Below are 19,317 nucleotides of genomic sequence, written 5' to 3'. Positions count from 1 at the left end.
ACGCAGCAAGATGTTCGGACTTTGTATAGAAAAAGGCTGATAGGTTAAGAAAAAGAGGCCTCATTTCATTCATCATCGATATCATGACTTATAGCATGAATGCATTGCATTACACCCCCCCTGTGCTATAAATATTGCAATTGGACATGTACATATGCAAACAATGTAGCATATATATACTTAACTGGAGACAATATAATTATAATAATTATGTAGAAATGATAGAAATGGAGAGACTTAGTACGAAAATAAGAAAGTGAAAAATGGTGTAAATATACTGATAATTATAAACACACATACAAAACTAGCTAGACTGAAGTTTCCGTTTTAAGAGTAATATCTTTGAAACCGTTTAGCTCAGGACTTAACGATCTCGACCGAGGTCTTCCATCAGGGTTGTGAGCGCTGAGTCTGTTCATGGGCTGAGGTTGGATGGTTTCCATGCTTTCGTCCACTTGGTTGAGATCTATGATCACCAAGAGACGAACATTAGCCTCCGTGAAGGTAGGTCTTCCTTGTGGGGAGATCTAGAAACAATGAACATGAATGAGTTAGGAGCAAATTAATTGGGATAATTATTTTACCGTGTACAGTACAGAAGCCATTGAACACTAATTATGCGTAGTAACATACGTGTAGACTGCTGTTTAAATCATGCATCAAGACAAATTAAGACTCTTGTTCTTATACTGGAAGCACAATCTACTGTACAATTGGACACTTTGGGGGCAGCATAAACAAATAATGCGTGTACTAGGTTTGTAGTGAGGTTGCCCAGAAAAGTCAATTTGGGGACAGAAGTACTGGCTTGGTAAAAAGGCATTTATTTTTCCTATTATATCAGAGGTTAATTGTACTGACTGTACTAGTGTACGTGGGTACAAATTAACGAAGTAATAGATGACTTAGCATCATGTAATGATATCATCGCCAAGGTGTTCATCATACGACACCCTAAATGCACTCTACACTGTAAAAATGATGTGTAGTTTTGACGCAGAGTGGGTGACTATTGTGGCAAATGTGCGTTTTTTCCTGATATTTGCCACAATAGTTACTCATCTGCATTAAAACCACACATCATTTTTTACACTCTACCTCCCCACCTTGCAGCACTGGAAGGCCAGCCCCATGAGCTCCTCTGGACAGTCCTTGGCCTCAGCCAGAGACCTTATGTATTCCTCATCCATGCCATAATCCTGTAAAAGACGCAGATAAAAAACACGATCTTCACACTAGTACATGTATATTACCAACAATTTAATGTTCCAGCAACACAGATAAACTGCACTACTTGCACAGAACATTGTACAGTCCTTGCTAGTTCACGTACGTACATGTACTTAGAGCTGGTACTAAACCTTCAATGGCATAATAATAATAATAATGTAGAATTATGTCCTCTATGAAACACACTCACTCTTGTTCTCCTGAGGTTTTCAGGGTCAGCGTCGAGTCTAGAGATGACCTCACACAAGACAATACCATACGAGAACACATCAGCATTCTCATTGTAGGGTCGTCCACGCAGTACCTCTGGCGCCATCCAGTAGGGGTTGCCAACAATGGACTGCTGTCTACGCAAGTGCCTAGAGAATTAAAGGTTAAATCTTTTACATAAACACACTAAGGATTACTGTACAGACATATCGCACTTCCAATCATAAATGCATGTACATATAAGCAATGCACCTAACAAACTCCCAACAAAAATCAGATTGAATGATTATGAGCAACGTGTGAAGCCATTAGCTTAGACCAAGAGTATCTACTCTTGTTTAGACAAAACCAGCTCACTTCATGAGACTTGGTGTTTTAGCAGCTAGTCCGAAATCTGCCACAACTGCTGTATAATTCTTTCCCTGTTTCCGTAGTAACACATTCTTTGAGTTGAGATCTCGGTGAAACATGTCATTCTTGTGAAGGTACTCCATTCCTTTAGCAATGTCCAGACAGAGGGACAGTCGTAGCGGCCATAGCAACTCAATGTCCTTGTTTTGTATCAGCTGCTCAAGGGCTCCACCATTCATGTACTGTGTGTGTGTGTGTGTGTGTGTGTGTGTGTGTGTGTGTGTGTGTGTGGGGGGGGGGGGGTTGAAACAAAAAAATAAATTGAGGAACTGCCTTATCTGACGTGTGTGTGTGTGTGTGTGTGGGTGGGGTAACTATTAGGAGGGGGTAAAGGGTTGACTCACTCAATACATATTTAGTACAATACTGGTACATAAGGAGGTATTGAAAGAGGTACATAAGGGGGTATTGAAAGAGGTACATAAGGGGGTATTGGAAAGAGGTACATAAGGGGGTATTGGAAAGAGGTACATAAGGGGGTATTGAAAGAGGTACATAAGGGGGTATTGAAAGAGGTACATAAGGGGGTATTGGAAAGAGGTACATAAGGGGGTATTGGAAAGAGGTACATAAGGGGGTATTGAAAGAGGTACATAAGGGGGTATTGAAAAGAGGTACATAAGGGGGTATTGGAAAGAGGTGCATAAGGGGGTATTGAAAGAGGTACATAAGGGGGTATTGGAAGAGGTAGGGGTGACTGTATAAACATCTAGTATACACAAGGTACAAAGTATGCATGTACATGTATGATTGATATGATGATCACAGCTCTTAAATCGATCTAAATGTGATCTTAATGTATGCAGGATCATATTACGGGTTCACTGAAATGATACTAATGGAATAGGTTATGCTGAGGGATGACAATTAGGTTATGCTGAGGGATGACAATTGGTAACCATATAGAGCACAGGGCCTAAGGTGGTACATGCCTTACCTCTGTGAGTGGGTGTAACTGCCCTTCATGAACGCAAGCTCCAACATAGCTACAAGGAACCAATTACAGAAAAAATATATAATGTACATGTTGATGGCTGTCACTTGATTACAAAGGCATCATCCTATGTAGCTAACTTCGACAATGTTCAGTTATTAGGCAAGAAGTCGGTTGTAGTGTTACTGATGAAAGCTGCTAGAAAATCAATGCAAATTAAGAGCTGTGCCCAACTGTATTATACCACTTCCAAACTAGTTTGTAGTGTACTACAAATTACACTTTCTCACTGCACCCATCACCACTCACTGTAGTATGTTCGGGTGCTCTAGTTTCTTGAGCAGCTCCACTTCCTTCAGTTTCTTGATACCCGTCATCTTCTTGTTTAACTTTAGAACCATCTCTTGATCGGTGGGAATGTGTCGAACCTGAAGGGATGCAGAGCTTAGGACACATTGTATAGTAGTCAACAAATCATTATTACACAGTAATCAGACTTTTAAAATATAAAATGTTGAAAATCTGCAGAAAATTAATATCACTTTCAACTAAGATATGTACACTGCATTTCCTTGAAATCTACCCGCAAGGGTATAAGCAATTAAGCAACAACACGACACCATCGTAATGTACACACGTGTTACGTTATCATTTTGGAACTATATGTACAGGGAGACGTGGTGCCTCAATTTTTTACTAGGTGGTTGATACAAAAAATAATGAGCACCAACAAAACACTAGCCACTATTATAACAGCCAAAATCCACATTGGCAACCAACCATATAATCAACCATTAACCTTAAGTACACTAAACCAGCTAATTGCTGTGGGAGACAAAAGTGGGCACAACCAAACAAGACTCATGCGTGTACCTATAGTGGTCTAAGCATGATGAATGCCATTGGAAGCTATGGTAACCACATGGCAGCCTCAATGGTTAGTAAACACTGTTACATTGTAGTACAATGAAAGGTATACTGTGACAGCAGTGAGCACTACTACGAAGCCCACCAACAGCCAGGGAACGGTCCAATCAGATTCATCATCATGCACTCTCTTTCATCTGATTCTTTACTGAATGCATGAAGAAAGATAATCTACACGATTGTATAGTAGTGAAACCGAAGACCTACGTATATAATTACGTAAATACTGAACAATTTGCGAAACCAGTGTTTAAACGAACATCTACAAATGGGTTTATACCCACCCTTGCCATATTGGGCATAATTAGTTAATTAATGTTTATTTCTGTAAAAAACATTACTGTATCTACATGCACTCAATGTACAGGGTTGCCCCAGGCACTTGTCAATAAGCTGACAATAACATCAGAGTGTACATACCGTATAACGGGTATATTTCGAGGGTATAAATTTCCCGAAACCACGAACATTTATACCCTCGAAATATACCCGCTATACGGTAGACAGATAGCAAATACTTCCAAAGCAACTTTTAGGCTTGAGGGATTACTTCACCTTGTGTGTGGTGAACTTGAAATTAATACTCTGCACATTCATCATAACGCTAACAACAGTCATCATTAGGGAAATTCAAAACAAAGAGCTTTGAGTGAAACTCGTATGTGTCACAGTTAACAGCACCAGAACCAAAGCTTCCTATACATGATATGGCCGGTATATGAATGTACACACAATGGTGGGGAATGAAAAACAGAATTGAACTGCTCCACCATTATGCTAGCTAATTGAAACTTAGTGAATTTCAACCAATACACATGCTCACTTTCATAACAGTGTACATACATAAAGATGTGGATATATAACTATGACACGTAGTGCTACTACACAACACATTCAATCCATAAACAGCTTATTATACTCAAGAGGTGGAGACAATGAAAACTCTAGCACCATGTACATTCATCATACATGCACAATAGGACCACCTCACGCACAATAGGAGTACAATAAGGCAATTGTAGATAGTATACAAGTCTACTGTACGCCATTCTCTACAGACATACGTTAAGCTTTTCCAGACTATAACAAGCTGCATCTAATTATGGCGTAGCTGTAACACAACCAGTGTAATCATACTGACCCTGAACACTTCAGCAAAGAATCCAGCTCCAATTTTTTCCAAGATTTTGAAGTCTTCGTACTTGTTGAGTGAGTCTACAGCGTTTCTCATGGCAACCAGGAGCGGAGAGCTGGGAGTGTTGTGTAGCCTCGGGTCGTCCTGCAAGTGGGAGTGTTTTGGGGAGGCAGCGAGCGAATCTGATTGGTCGTCACTGTTGCTATAGTAGCAATGATTTCCAACACGCTTGGGGCTTTCTGATAATTGATTAACAGCACACGGGCTAGTAGAAGAGAGATGAGATTTATCGTCTTTCCAGTGATTTCTCGAGACGATGCTGCATTCTTCAATAGTGAGTGGTGGACTTTGAGGTTGCTTGCTAGTCACAGGGATAGCCACAGGCTCAGATACGAGGTCGAGGGGGTCTTGTGGGAGGTAGTGGTTGGGAAGGACAGACTTGTGAACCGCCATCATTCACTGTACTGTGTGCACAGAATAATTATGGTGATGATCATTAATAAAGGTATAGGTCAAGCATTAGCATGTATAGCAGCTAGACTGAGTAATCATAGCTACACACAACATCCAGTATAAATATAAAACAATAGGCATGCATGGCTGATGCAGAGCTAGCCTCCTTCACCGGCCACTTCCCTAAGTGAAGTGGGAAGTGCGGCCTGGGATCGAGGCTAATACAGAGCTAGCTAGCTACTTATTTGACTTACTAGGTGTACTAAATAACTTCCCTTACCTTGATTAATGTTGACTGCTAGACTGCACTGGCTTGCAAGATTAAGAGCATGCTTGATGAGAGGGTGAAACGTGAAATAAGTTAGCTCAGCAAAACAACAGCATTGTTTTCTTTTGTTGATTTGGAGGAGGGGCTTGTTGACCTTTCTAAAAATAGCAGCTGCTGCTGTAAGACGTCACAGGACCAGTCCAACATTGATTTAAAATGGCTGAGATACAGGTCTCATGAGGTCTTAGTAAGTTAAGAGCATGGTTAGAGAGACACACACACACACACACACACACATAATTATGCAAGAACACACAGTGTGATTACTCAGTAATTTACTGGCTCTAGAGACGAGTTGGCGACGTACTGCCATTTGCTACAAGGCCAAGCGCTTAAGCCCAATCGTCTCCTTGGGGAAGAGGCAGTAAATGACGACAATTCTGTAGTGCTGTCCCAGGAGAAAATGGACGAGCTCCAGCTATTCCGTGGAGACACTGTTCTCCTCAAGGGCAAAAGACGACGAGAGACTGTAAGCAATTACACAGGGAATATTCATTAATAATTAGTACTGTGATACACAGAGGTAAATTTTGTAGTATCCTTCTTGGTGCTGTACTCTTGTTGATTTACCCCTCCCCTATGCAGTGTACGGGAAGAGGGTCCATGATGTTCTGCCCATTGACAACACTGTAGAGGGGATCACTGGGTGAGCTCCTCAATAAAACACCATTAGAAGTACAATTTCTCAAGCTTTGTGGTGTGAATACATATTAGGAGACCAGTCATGGTGTCATTATTAAATCGCTGTAAGATTTTATACCGTAGAAACTGTATACGTACTCGATTTAAACGTATTCATGCAATGAGTGCTTTTCGACGGATAATTTAGAATTACTTGAGCTAGCTACATGTATGTTCATGCTGACGTGCATGGACTTAGACCTGAGCTAGCTACATGTATGTTCATGCTGACGTGCATGGACTTAGACCTGAGCTAGCTACATGTATGTTCATGCTGACGTGCATGGACTTAGACCTGAGCTAGCTACATGTATGTTCATGCTGACGTGCATGGACTTAGACCTGAGCTAGCTACATGTATGTTCATGCTGACGTGCATGGACTTAGACCTGAGCTAGCTACATGTATGTTCATGCTGACGTGCATGGACTTAGACCTGAGCTAGCTACATGTATGTTCATGCTGACGTGCATGGACTTAGACCTGAGCTAGCTACATGTATGTTCATGCTGACGTGCATGGACTTAGACCTGAGCTAGCTACATGTATGTTCATGCTGACGTGCATGGACTTAGACCTGAGCTAGCTACATGTATGTTCATGCTGACGTGCATGGACTTAGACCTGAGCTAGCTACATGTATGTTCATGCTGACGTGCATGGACTTAGACCTGAGCTAGCTACGTGTATGTTCATGCTGACGTGCATGGACTTAGACCTGAGCTAGCTACATGTATGTTCATGCTGACGTGCATGGACTTAGACCTGAGCTAGCTACGTGTATGTTCATGCTGACGTGCATGGACTTAGACCTGAGCTAGCTACATGTATGTTCATGCTGACGTGCATGGACTTAGACCTGAGCTAGCTACATGTATGTTCATGCTGACGTGCATGGACTTAGACCTGAGCTAGCTACATGTATGTTCATGCTGACGTGCATGGACTTAGACCTGAGCTAGCTACGTGTATGTTCATGCTGACGTGCATGGACTTAGACCTGAGCTAGCTACGTGTATGTTCATGCTGACGTGCATGGACTTAGACCTGAGCTAGCTACATGTATGTTCATGCTGACGTGCATGGACTTAGACCTGAGCTAGCTACATGTATGTTCATGCTGACATGCATGGACTTAGACCTGAGCTAGCTACATGTATGTTCATGCTGACGTGCATGGACTTAGACCCTTTTTGTTTCAGTTCCTGTTATTATGTGAATGGTTTAGCTACATACATAGGAGAGCCTTATGATAATAGTTCTGATTGTTTGCTTACTTAGCTAGCTCATTTGCTCACTTATCAAGATGTTAGCCATCTATAGCTACTCGAGTCATCTCTCATCACAGTTGACATCCGGTTACTGGGTGGGCCGGGCTCAAAATGACTCCATTATGATAGAGCTTGTGCTCTGCTTTGACCGCACTAATGATCCAGTTTCTATGGTATAGCAATTCAATTGTGGGAGTGTACAGTGTACATGTATAATTATGCTAGTTAGCATTTAAATTGCACAGGCAGCTACCCCATCTACATATTTTTTTCTATACATGTGTCCTGTTCATCCACAATTATAATTCATATACAGTTTCTTATCAATCACTTAGCTACCATATTATTCTGTTCCTATCTACATTGATCTCTTTAGTACTATTTCAGTTGTTCTTAATGGAACTAATCCTGTCGTTCCCTACCGGAGGTTGAGGGTAGTAGCCTACACCAATAGTCTGGTAAGAGCCATGATAGTTAGTGTGATCATACAAAGTCCAAGATCCTCCTGTCACAATCACCGAAGAGATGTGATCGTTGTAATCAAGGAAAGGCAAATTTTGTTGGGACGAGTAGAGGGCAACCATTCGTCCGGCGTAGTTGGTATGCTCAAAGAGAAGGATTGCATTTGTTCCTTGTGGAGGGAGGGCACGAGCCGATGAGATACTGTTGCCAAAGTTAGCCAGAGATGCATAGTAACCTGGAGTCTTGATGAAAACATTACCTAGAAAGTTTGTATGCTCGTAGAACAAGTAGGTGCATTTGCCATTTATTTTTAGCGATTCGACTCGATCGTTGAAAAAGTCGTTGCTAAATCGTGCATTTTGTTGACGGATGAGTAGCTCCCTGCCACTGTAGTTGGTCCATCATAGGCATAGACATCACAACCACAAGCTCTGTTGGGGGAAACAAAATTGCATGAGTTCACTCTAGCCAATCTTCCACTGAAGCACTTACCCAGCTTGTCTCTTTCCTCGAGTTGCTGTTACCTCGGTGAACACTTCCGTGCTCAGTGGACCAGCTCTCACGTATCCAGTCTCCACAAGGAGGACACAAATGAGAGTTGCAACGAAGAACTTGACTGCCATTGCTAATGAGATTCTTATCGAATAATCAAATACTTCTTCTATTTTTTGCAATTCCTTTTATGTACCAAAAATACATACATGTACATGTATAGGATGTACAAAGGCTACGTGGCCGTCATGTCTTGTAGGCCCTTGTTACTGCCTTTATAGTTATTGTCACTGTCATGTATTTCTGTGTAACCATTATGTCACTGACGGATACTTATACTTACAGTTACATGTACACCAAGAGTACCTTACTCTTACTGAGTATCATAGCTGTGTGCTGTGAGCTTGCTAACAAGTGTTAATGTGTACAGACCCTATATAGTGTGATAGTGTGGTCCCACTGTGTACACTGTAGCTAGCGTGTTTTCTCAAATACGGTTTTCATACGCTGTACCACAAGTGTTGCTTATCTTATAATCCCAGATAGTTGAGACTGACCCGAGCCCTCACTGCATTGTGGCCCCTGACGCTGTGATCCACTGCGAGGGAGAGACCATCAAGAGAGAGGATGAAGAGGAGTCTCTCAACGAGGTCGGATATGATGACATCGGTGGGTGCAGGAAGCAACTGGCTCAGAGCAAAGAGGTGTGTGTGTGCATGTTGTACCGACACTGTAGTAGCTAGTGTTGCATGGTGTACAGAAACCAGATCTGTTCTCAACTAGTCATGGCCACAGCGAGGTGGTAGAGGGATACCCTCCTATTCAACTCCGAGTGTTGGTATATAGTCTAATCACAAGTTATATTTTTCCATGGGATATAAACTTGCCCCCCCCCCCTTGACTCCACTTTTATCCATTCCTCCCATGCTGATAATTCTGTATGAAATCTCTTGACTTTTGTAAAAAGGGGTAGCCATTGTTTAGAAGGAACTTTGGGTAGGCAGGGGCGAATCTAAAATATACCAGCTAATGAGGGAATTGGTAAGGATCACCACATTTAAACCCTCTATATCCTGTTAATAGTGAGTGTTGTACTATGCTCTCCACTTTGTATGAGCAGCACTGGACCTCTCTCTGTCCTGTGCTGTGTGTGGAGTAGCTAGATCGAGGGAGTGTTCATTTTATAGCAGTGGGTCTCTGTGTGGCCACACTGTGTCGGAGTGAACACACATGCACATTCCTGGTTTCCGTTTGAGGGATCATTTTAGAGTACAGATAAATGCCTTTCTTGTGTTTTGTGTTTGGTGTTGCCAGGACAATAACTTATGAACATGTATGTACATTGCATTTCTTATCTTGTAGCAATCTGTTTGATGTGTTCCTGAAGCCCTACTTCCTGGAGGCCTATCGTCAGCACAAAGGAGACATCTTCCTCGTTCGTGGAGGCATGAGAGCTGTAGAGTTCAAGGTACAGTGTCGGCTATTAGATAACAAACCCCACTATTCCCCCCTCTCCCCCAAAGTACAGCTATTAATTTATACAAGGTTGTTGGAGACATGTCATCATCTTAAATTATTGTGGTATAATTATTCATGTTTCAGCTGCTTCATTGGTACAAGTATCCAATTTAATCTGTAGCCTTTTGAACTGTATTAGTTGGTAACTAAAAGCCAATGAGGCACCACAATATTAACAGTTATTGTATTTGGCGCCTGTTTTAACATGTTTTTCATTCACAATACTCTCTTGTACTGGTAGTCAGTTGCATGCCATTGCATATTTTTGGAATTAGAAACATGTAAAAAAACATTAAATTTTGTTCTCGAAGCGCTGTATTGTCACCGTTGTATACATGACGTATATTGTAGTGGTTTATGTTATAGTTATTGTCCACTACATCAGTATTTATGGCAGTAAACCTCCGATGACGAGGGTAAAGCCGCAGGCCATGCAAGGATGTTTTACGTTGCCATAAATTCGAATGTATATAGTGGACAATAATTGTTATAATTATGTTATAATTATATTGCCACTGGAATGAAAAATGCTTGCTATAATACCTAAGCTATACATGTAGCTCACCTTGGATACAACTAGCTAACAGTACTAGTCTCAAAAACTATTGAAAGCAAACGACAATCTTGTGCATATTGCTAAGATCAGACTGCTTGTAGCCAGTGCTATGCTTCTAGCTCCACGTACTAACTTGTCCAAGTAGTACAACAAGTACGTACGTACATGTATCTATAGCTTCTTTTTGGTTGTGTAGATCTAGTTTAAAATCAGTGTGCCCTCAGTTTAAGGAATGTGGAGTTTATGCCCCACCCAGTTGCTATGATACCAGACATCAAGTGGTATTTATAGTTATGTACAATATTAATTATCAATGTTTTTGTAATGTTACGTGTACATATACAGTACTAATAATTTTAATGTTCAGTCTCGACAGTAACTCAGTAATTAGTAATTTTTCCTGATTGAGCTGACCCGGTCCATTAAGGTGCTCCAAGGATAGGTTCCTGTATATCGAGTAACAGATACTCCAGTGAAGCTCGGATGATCAAACAAAGACCAACTTCCTCCTGTTACAATGACGGAAGAGATTTTGTCATTAAAATCAATGTGTGGCAAGTAGGTATGGGAATTGTACAGGACAGTCATGGCTCCACAGAAGTATGGGTGCTCAAAGATAGCAATGGCATTCGTTCCACGAGGTTGAAGAGCTCGTGCAGAAGAAATTGTATTTCTTGGTCCTCCCCACGTTTGAGGGGAAGAATAATCACCAGGCTGTAGGAGAAAACTCTTGGCACTGTCCCAGTCATGGTCATTGAATCCAGGATGCTCATAGAATATAAACGAACATGAGCCCATAATTTTGATGGACTCAACTCGATCATCGAAGAAACTGTATCGAAAGTTGGCATTTTGTTGTTTAATCAGCAGGCTGTGTCCACCGAAATTGCTGCTATCGTAGACAATGGCCTGACAGTCACATCCTCTACAGAGAATAATCACATGAACACGAATTAGAGTTGGTTGCATTCTATATGTCATTGGTACTATCATACCATGCATGCTCTCACCCAGCCTGTCGTTTTTCTCTATGTTGAACAATAGCGATGTCATTTTCTTCGTTGCTCTTTTCTGTCAGTGGACCTGCAGATGTTAGCAATGCTGCTCCCAGCAAAAAGAAGATCTTGATTAAAACTGTCATCACGACTTTTGTGACTTTAGGAAGAAATAGTCTCAGTGTGGTACCCAAACGTATGATACTACCGCTTTTTATATACCCTCCTGTTAGTGTAGGGCAGGCTGTGCTGTGTATGTGGTCATGCATGTATACATGTTACTGTTCATGTTGAGTACAACCAACTTACCGGAATGTCAAAATGCACTGATCTGTGACAGCAAGGGCGTATGAAGAGAAGAGGGCATGCAACTACAATCTATCCTATTACAAATGGGCGGGGGGTTATGTCTAAAAATAGTAAAGAATGTATTGCACGTGACTTTATACTCTTTATTTCCTAGTGGGCGGTGGCTAAATCATGGCTAAATATAGCATATCCTGCTGACTCATCAATAATACGACGCATACGCAGTATACATTGTGAGTTGCATACCCTCTTCTCTTCATACGCCCTTGGTGACAGTGTATATATAACCAGGATATAATATACAGCTGTGACCATGCAGTGAATAGAATGTTAGCAACAACAAAGTGACTGGAATGTCAGTGTTACCTTTCATAGCACACGGAATAATGTTGTAGCTGTCTTTCTCTTTCATTAAGCAACTGTCAGAAATATATTGTTCGTGTTCAGTCAGTAACTCAGTATCTAATTCCAAGTGTTATAGTAATATGCAAATGGTCCTATGATGATGACACATTTACAAAGTGATATCAATACAGTTTTGTGTCCATTATGGTGTATTTGCATGCATGTCCCCCCGTGCAGTTAGTTGAGACTGACCTGAGCCCTCACTGCATTGTGGCCCCTGACACTGTGATCCACTGCGAGGGAGAGCCCATCAAGAGAGAGGATGAAGAGGAGTCTCTCAACGAGGTCGGATATGATGACATCGGTGGGTGCAGGAAGCAACTGGCTCAGATCAAAGAGGTGTGTGTGTGCATAATGTACAGACACTGTAGTAGCTGTTGGTCATTATGTACAGATCTGTTCTCGAGTAGTCATGGCTACAGCAGAGTAGTTAAGGGGTATCCGGTTGGATAGTGAAATCATAAGTTATATTTTTACTTCCTTCTCCCCATGACCCCATGCTAATAATTCTGTATGAAACCTCTTGACTGACCAGAAATGTGTGTGTGTGTGTGTGTTTATAGTAGCTCTATTCACAATGTGGTTTCAGTTTTTGTCTAGCAAAAAATGCCTGTTTTACTGTGCCCTGAGCGTAATGGTAATGATCATCAATTTCTCTATAATTATCCTGTTAAGACTAAGTGTAGTACTTGATAGTGCTCTCCACTCTGTATGAGCAGCACTGGACCTCTCTCTGTCCTGTGCTGTGTGTGTGGAGTAGCTAGATCGAGGGAGTGTTCATTTTATAGCAGTGGGTCTTCTCTGTGTGGCCACACCGTGTCAGAGTGAACATTAGTAATAACACTGTACATGTACATGCACATTCCTTGAGGTGTCATGTTAGAGTACAGATGAATGGCCTTTCTCGTATCTTGTTGCCATTTCTTATCTTGTAGCAATCTGTTTGATGTTTTTTTTTCTACTTCCTGGAGGCCTACCGTCCAGTACACAAAGGAGACATCTTCCTCGTTCATGGAGGCATGAGAGCTGTAGAGTTCAAGGTACAAATGCCTGTACATGTATAATTATTATACACTCAGCTCATTGGAGGCTGTAATCTTCCGTGTGCATACAACTAGAGCTGTGTACATATTAAGAGATCAGAGTCATGGTGTCATTAATCGCTGTAAGATTATATATTGTAGAAACTGGCATACTTGATTTAGCGTATAATATATGCAACTGCTGGTTTTTCCAATAAGTGGTTTTTGACGATAATTTATGAGGTGTATGAGTGCTTTTCTGCACCTGCAATTCCTTTTATGTACCAAAATACATGTAATAGTTGTACCATGGATATCAAGGGTGTATTGGATTTGTACTACTGAGGGCAGTTTTACGTATTCCCCAAGGGCGCAGCCCGAGGAATACATACAACTGCACGAGGTAGTACAATAACAATACACACGCAGATATCCATGGTACAGGTATTGTTGTACTATATGTTTTAGGACATGTCTACTGTATATGTATTTGATGTTTAAAGGCTACGTACGTGGCTGTAATGTCTTGTAGGCCCTTGTTACTGCCTTCATAGTTATTGTCACTGTCATGTATTTCTGGTTAACCTTTATGTCACTGACGGATACTTATACTTACAGTTACATGTACACCAAGAGTACCTTGCTCTTACTGTGTATCATAACTGTGTGCTGTGAGTATGCTAACAAGTGTTAATGTGTACAGACCCTGTATAGTGTGATAGTGTGGTCCTATATACTGTGTACACTGTAGCAGTGTGTTTTCTAATAAGGTTTTCATATACTGTACCACAAGTTTTGCTTATCTTATATTCCCAGATAATTGAGACTGACCCGAGCCCTCACTGCATTGTGGCCACTGACACTGTGATCCACTGCGATTGAGAGCCCATCAAGAGAGATGATGAAGAGGAGTCTCTCAACGAGGTCGGATATGACGACATCGGTGGGTGCAGGAAGCAACTGGCTCAGATCAAAGAGGTGTGTGTGCATGGTGTACCGACACTATAGTAGCTGTTGGTCAGTATATAAATCTGTTCTCAAGTAGTCATGGTCACAGCAGGGTGGTAGGGGGATACCCCCTAGATCAGCCCCTGAGTATTGGATAGTGAAATCACAAGTTATATTTTCCTGGGCTGAACTTGCCCCCTGACCCCACTTATCCATGCTAATTATACATGTAGTAATTCTGTATGAACCTCTTGACTGGCCAGAAATGTGCGTGTGTTTGTTTTTAGTAGTTCTGTAACACAATGTAAAAAAATACCTGTTACTGAGCCCTGAGCGTAATGGTAAGGATCACCAATTTTAAATCCTCTATAATTATCCTTTCAAGAGTGGGTGTTGTACGCATGGTAGTGCTCTCCACTCTGTATGAGCAGCACTGGACCTCTCTCTGTCCTGTGCTGTGTGTGTGGAGTAGCTAGATCGAGGGAGCGTTCATTTTATAGCAGTGGGTCTCTGTGTGGCCACACCGTGTCGGAGTGAACACACATGTACATTCCTTGTTTCCGTTTGAGGGGTCATTTTAGAGTATAGATGAATGCCTTTCTCTAGGGAAGGGACATCAAAACTGTACATGTAGCTTTTAATTGTTATGCACGTGTTTTCCAGACAATAACCTATATACATTTGTACACACGCTTTCTAGGGAGGGGACAGTATGTTCGCGTATTTGCCAGGACAATAATCTATTTACGTCATTATTGCCATTCAGTACTGCCACATTTCTTATCTTACAGCGATCTGTTTGATGTGTTGCTAATACATGTACATGTAGATCTGTGGACAATGATTTTCCAATATTATTGTATGAACAGAAATTGATCACATTATCCTTTGAATAAAACACCGAACTTTGTGGTATAAACTAAGAGAATTATTACATCATGCATGCATGCAAAAGAGGATCCTCACAGAAATGGGATTTACATAGAGTGAATAAAACGCTAACTAACTGCACACACTTACAGGTGACTAACTAACCAGTTGGATGAGCAAGTTATAATGATCACTAGAAAAACTTCAATTTTCAGTTGAGTGTTCTATTTCTCGATGTACACAGCTGGAGCTAACTGTTTATATCTGACACAAAATTTCTTCGTAAACACTATAATTATATAGTGTAGGCAATGAGTTTGTTGTCTATATAGTGATGTTTAGAGGTGGTTAGTACCGACCACCACCGACTAGTGTGGGCACATTTCTGCATCATGTGGTTCTTTTAGTATGGTCACGTCGTCCTGCGCATTCTCAATGTTAGTTAGCTCGTTATCAGATGTAGAGTTTTTGCTATTATTATAAAGCCAGTATTAATACATGTAACACATAAAATATAGAATCTGATACAATGTCTCAACAGAAATATAATTCATGAGCTAAGCTGACCTACTTCTGCATGCATGTTCATAATCTACATGTACATATCTGTTTAGTACTTTATCACCAGCTCTTAGCGGATACGATTTTTGACATTCCTATCGCAGATAGAGTTGGATAGTAGCGATCATACAAACGTACGGCATATTCAGAATAGAACCAGCCTTTGTACACAGTCCAGGATCCTCCAATCACAATCACCGAAGATATAAAGCTGTAGTAATACAAATAGTCCTCGGACGAGTAGAGGACACCCATTCGTCCACCGTAGTTGCTATGCTCAAAGAAAACGATTGCATTTGTTCCTTCTGGAGGGAGAGCACGAGCCGATACGACATTACCAAAGTTCGTCAGAGATGGATAGTCGCCTGCAATCTTCAAGATATGTGCAGTACCTAGAAAGTTGGCTTCCTCGTAGAATATGAAGAAGCATTTGCCACGCATTTTAATCGATTCAGCTGTAAAGGGAAGAAAGTTTTTTTCAAACCATGCGTTCTGTTGAAAGATGTGTAGCTCGAACCTGCCATAGAAGTCTGGTCCACTGTAGACAATAGCTTCACAACCACAAACTCTGTTGAGGGAAACAAAAGTTGCAAGAGTTCTCTAGCCAATGTTACACTGAAGCACTTACCCAAATTCTTGAGTTTCTGCTACCTCGGTGAACACCTTAGTGCTCAGTGGATCAGCTCTCACGAATCCAGTCTCCACAAGGAGGACACCGATGAGAGTCGCAACAAAGAACTTGACCGCCATTGCTGATGAGATTCTTATCAAATATGTTATGCATTTCCTAGCTTTTATACAATACATGCATGCATGCATCTATGTTCCGGTCCGCGGCCACTATATATATACGCAGCCAATATCGTATGTTGCACCGAGTGATGATGCATAACTGATTTTTTGTGTGGGTCACCATGCATGCATGCTGATGCATGCAAATTGCGATGACAGATAATTATACTGACAGTCTTACACAACAGTCTTACACAACAGTCTTGCTCTTTTATATATATAGCAGTGTATTGCGAGTGTGCATACATGCATAGGTATTGCTAGCCTCGTTCCCAGCCTCGTTGTCTCTAAAATAACGCTATAGGTCGCCAACTAGTATTTTTCAACGTCATGAAAAAATCGGCCTGGGACTGCACGAGGCAGTGATGTTATTTGTCAAAATACACTGTACAGTACCACAAGTGTTGCCTGTTTTATTGTCTTATTCTCCCCCCTGTGCAGATAGTTGAGACTGACCCATGCATGCACTGCAAGTATACTGTATCATGTTTTGCGAGCATCGAACTTTGAGAGGGTTGATCAATTCGCAAAACCTACAGCATGGTAACATGTATGTATACAAACATCGTGGAACCTTTCATAAGATGATAGTTGGCTATGTATAGAGACGTTGTGACAAAGTTCCAGACCTTAGCCGAAAACCATTGGTCGTTTCTCCACCTAACCGGTTATCATGAATTTGCACAAATAAATTAACAACTACTACTCTCTAGACTGGATGCACTGTATATATGTGGTTTCCATGGTTATGCATGCGTGTATTCTTGTGTATACTGTATAGCGCAAACACATCGAATACATAGCACTGGAATGTTTCTCTTTGCAGTGGTCCGGGCAAAATGTTGTTGTTGCTGATATTTGTTCATGCTCTTAAACAAATACCTGAAATTTATTCCGTGACAGCTGTAGTTGTATACACTGGGACACAATTAATGGTTTTAGCACAATAACAGGTGATGATTATTAGCTCACAACACATTCTTACTGGCTAATGACTAGTTTAACCCTTTTCCCACAGACCCATGCTGAGGTAGAGCGTCGTATTGTGTCCCAACTGTTAGAGGACGGGCTCAAGCAACGTAGTCATGTGATCATCATGGCGGCCACCAACAGACCCAACAGTATCGACGGTGCTCTCAGGAGGTTCGGTCATTTTGATCGAGAGGTAGATATTGGAATCCCTGATGCTACTGGTGAGTGGATGGGTGGATATAGCTACTGGTGAGTGCGTGGGTGGATATAGCTACTGGTGAGTGCGTGGGTGGATATAGCTACTGGTGAGTGTGTGGGTGAATATGGCTACTGGTGAGTGAGTGGGCGGCTAATTATTAAAATTTCAGGGACATACCTATTCCAATACCTTATACATATTGGAAACCCTCGGTTAATAGGTTGATTAAACTAATGTGAATTGCTTTAAGGTACCTGGATAGTGCTAAGCCACAGGAGGAGGTTTACTTGTAGTGTACATGTGGCTTTCTTTATTGTCATTCAAGTATTGTTATTCGCTATTATGTTGCCTCATTTGACCAACAATCAGTCTTGTAATATGAGAATTTCCATTGTTACACAACTGCTCTGGCTGTTAACTCTATACATATTGTACGTATATATTGAACATTGTAATTGCATGGTAGTAAATCATGCTTGAGCCCTCCCCCTCCCCCCCCACATACACACGCAGAACATGAAGCTGGCTACTGATGTGTATCTGGAACAAGTGGCGGCTGAGACCCACGGCTATGTCGGCTCTGATGTTGCCTCTCTCTGTTCAGAGGCTGCCCTGTAACAAGTGAGTTGTGTGTACTGACATTGTGGGTGGGTGAACTCGTATAACATGGGACAAAACTTTGGTTGCTGCATATAATATACAGTGAGTGTTACTGCAGCTCTATTGCCTGTTTGATCCATCCTTTGACAATAATATCAGAAGCAAAAAAACTTATGTTGTAGATTCCCACATCATGTCCTATATTTGAGGCCTTTTAGTTTCAATAAGATTGAGCTACGAACATGCTGTTGATAATTTTGTGGCCTTTTGAATGTAATAACACAAAGGATGTCAGACATCTTTTGAGGGTTCACTAATTATAACCTTTTGACAATTTTGCTTTACGATTTTGCTGACTCAGCAGTAGTGTCTACTGTGATTCTGCTAGTCTCATAAATTAGCCGCCTTTACATACATTTATTGTTGTGTTTGGTGTCTGTGATGGTTACTGGACCTAACCCTATGAGCACATAATAGCCATACAAGATCTAGTCGTGTTCTACTGCTGAGTCAGCAGCAATTTGGCCTGGAATGTAACTAAAAGGAACCCTCAAGTGATGTCCGACCTCCTCTGGTAATAACATACTGTAACAGTGGAACCCGTTTATCCCTTTATAACGGTAACTTTTGGGGTTCAATCAAAGGTTGGGGTTGATTGTACACAAACTGATCATACATGTACATGCAAAGCAACCAAAGCATATGCATGCAGCCTATAAAAGCTGCAAAACATAAGTTTGCTCATGCATCGCAGTTGGCCTTTCTTTATGAGTGATCATTAAACACAGTCTGTAACTTTACCCAGCCTTCCCCCTCCCCACAGCTCGCATACAGGATCTGAAACAGCGCCTCCAAGATGAAGAGAGTACAAGCAGAAACGGCAACAAAGAACTAGTATGCACGAACAGCATTGCTCATTGCGTTCAGTTCCCATGCACCCACTCATATATTCTGTACAATTGTTACTCCTCTATATGAAGGTATTGTTATAATTATTATATGAAAATAATATTATTGTATGTATGGTATGTACACC

General features: G+C 41.3%; 3 protein-coding genes and 2 long non-coding RNA genes across 11 annotated transcripts; 1 reads left to right on the top strand and 4 right to left on the bottom strand.

The window, feature by feature from the left end:
• Positions 1 to 145: 145 nt before the first annotated feature.
• LOC135334658 (dual specificity testis-specific protein kinase 1-like) lies at positions 146 to 5,718 on the bottom strand. Of its 2 annotated transcripts, none has more exons than XM_064529932.1 (8): positions 5,581 to 5,718; positions 4,854 to 5,311; positions 3,095 to 3,213; positions 2,789 to 2,837; positions 1,798 to 2,033; positions 1,421 to 1,589; positions 1,107 to 1,199; positions 146 to 527 (listed from the first exon to the last, which is right to left on the bottom strand). In XM_064529932.1, exons 2-8 carry the CDS (start codon positions 5,301 to 5,303, stop codon positions 309 to 311), a joined length of 1,335 nt encoding a protein of 444 aa, XP_064386002.1. In that variant the 5' UTR covers positions 5,304 to 5,311; positions 5,581 to 5,718; the 3' UTR covers positions 146 to 308. The 2 variants fall into 2 exon arrangements, with proteins under 2 accessions (XP_064386002.1, XP_064386003.1); XM_064529933.1 differs by having other exon boundaries at positions 4,854 to 5,306; positions 5,581 to 5,696.
• Positions 5,665 to 19,276, top strand: LOC135334665 (transitional endoplasmic reticulum ATPase-like). 6 transcript variants are annotated; one of them, XM_064529943.1, is made up of 14 exons: positions 5,665 to 5,815; positions 5,917 to 6,097; positions 6,214 to 6,274; positions 9,077 to 9,238; positions 9,897 to 10,002; positions 12,495 to 12,656; positions 13,289 to 13,357; positions 14,156 to 14,317; positions 15,310 to 15,371; positions 16,952 to 17,060; positions 17,337 to 17,463; positions 17,529 to 17,703; positions 18,195 to 18,302; positions 19,105 to 19,276. In XM_064529943.1, exons 4-8 carry the CDS (start codon positions 9,162 to 9,164, stop codon positions 14,219 to 14,221), a joined length of 480 nt encoding a protein of 159 aa, XP_064386013.1. In that variant the 5' UTR covers positions 5,665 to 5,815; positions 5,917 to 6,097; positions 6,214 to 6,274; positions 9,077 to 9,161; the 3' UTR covers positions 14,222 to 14,317; positions 15,310 to 15,371; positions 16,952 to 17,060; positions 17,337 to 17,463; positions 17,529 to 17,703; positions 18,195 to 18,302; positions 19,105 to 19,276. The 6 variants fall into 6 exon arrangements, with proteins under 6 accessions (XP_064386013.1, XP_064386011.1, XP_064386012.1 ...); XM_064529941.1 differs by having other exon boundaries at positions 16,952 to 17,463; XM_064529942.1 differs by lacking the exon at positions 15,310 to 15,371 and having other exon boundaries at positions 16,952 to 17,463.
• LOC135334667 (uncharacterized) lies at positions 7,886 to 9,081 on the bottom strand. The gene is made up of 2 exons (XR_010394351.1): positions 8,535 to 9,081; positions 7,886 to 8,473 (listed from the first exon to the last, which is right to left on the bottom strand). It is a non-coding gene; the product is annotated as an uncharacterized LOC135334667 (long non-coding RNA).
• LOC135334668 (uncharacterized) lies at positions 10,912 to 11,927 on the bottom strand. The gene is made up of 3 exons (XR_010394352.1): positions 11,913 to 11,927; positions 11,619 to 11,852; positions 10,912 to 11,533 (listed from the first exon to the last, which is right to left on the bottom strand). It is a non-coding gene; the product is annotated as an uncharacterized LOC135334668 (long non-coding RNA).
• LOC135334662 (uncharacterized) lies at positions 15,618 to 16,509 on the bottom strand. Its single transcript, XM_064529936.1, has 2 exons — positions 16,347 to 16,509; positions 15,618 to 16,286 (listed from the first exon to the last, which is right to left on the bottom strand). Exons 1-2 carry the CDS (start codon positions 16,466 to 16,468, stop codon positions 15,779 to 15,781), a joined length of 630 nt encoding a protein of 209 aa, XP_064386006.1. The 5' UTR covers positions 16,469 to 16,509; the 3' UTR covers positions 15,618 to 15,778.
• Positions 19,277 to 19,317: the final 41 nt, after the last annotated feature.

The sequence above is a fragment of the Halichondria panicea genome, chromosome 4 (assembly GCF_963675165.1).
Source record: "Halichondria panicea chromosome 4, odHalPani1.1, whole genome shotgun sequence".
Classification (NCBI taxonomy): domain Eukaryota; kingdom Metazoa; phylum Porifera; class Demospongiae; order Suberitida; family Halichondriidae; genus Halichondria; species Halichondria panicea.
The sequence above is the reverse complement of the archived record's forward strand: the minus strand, read 5'-3'. Positions and strand labels throughout refer to the sequence as shown.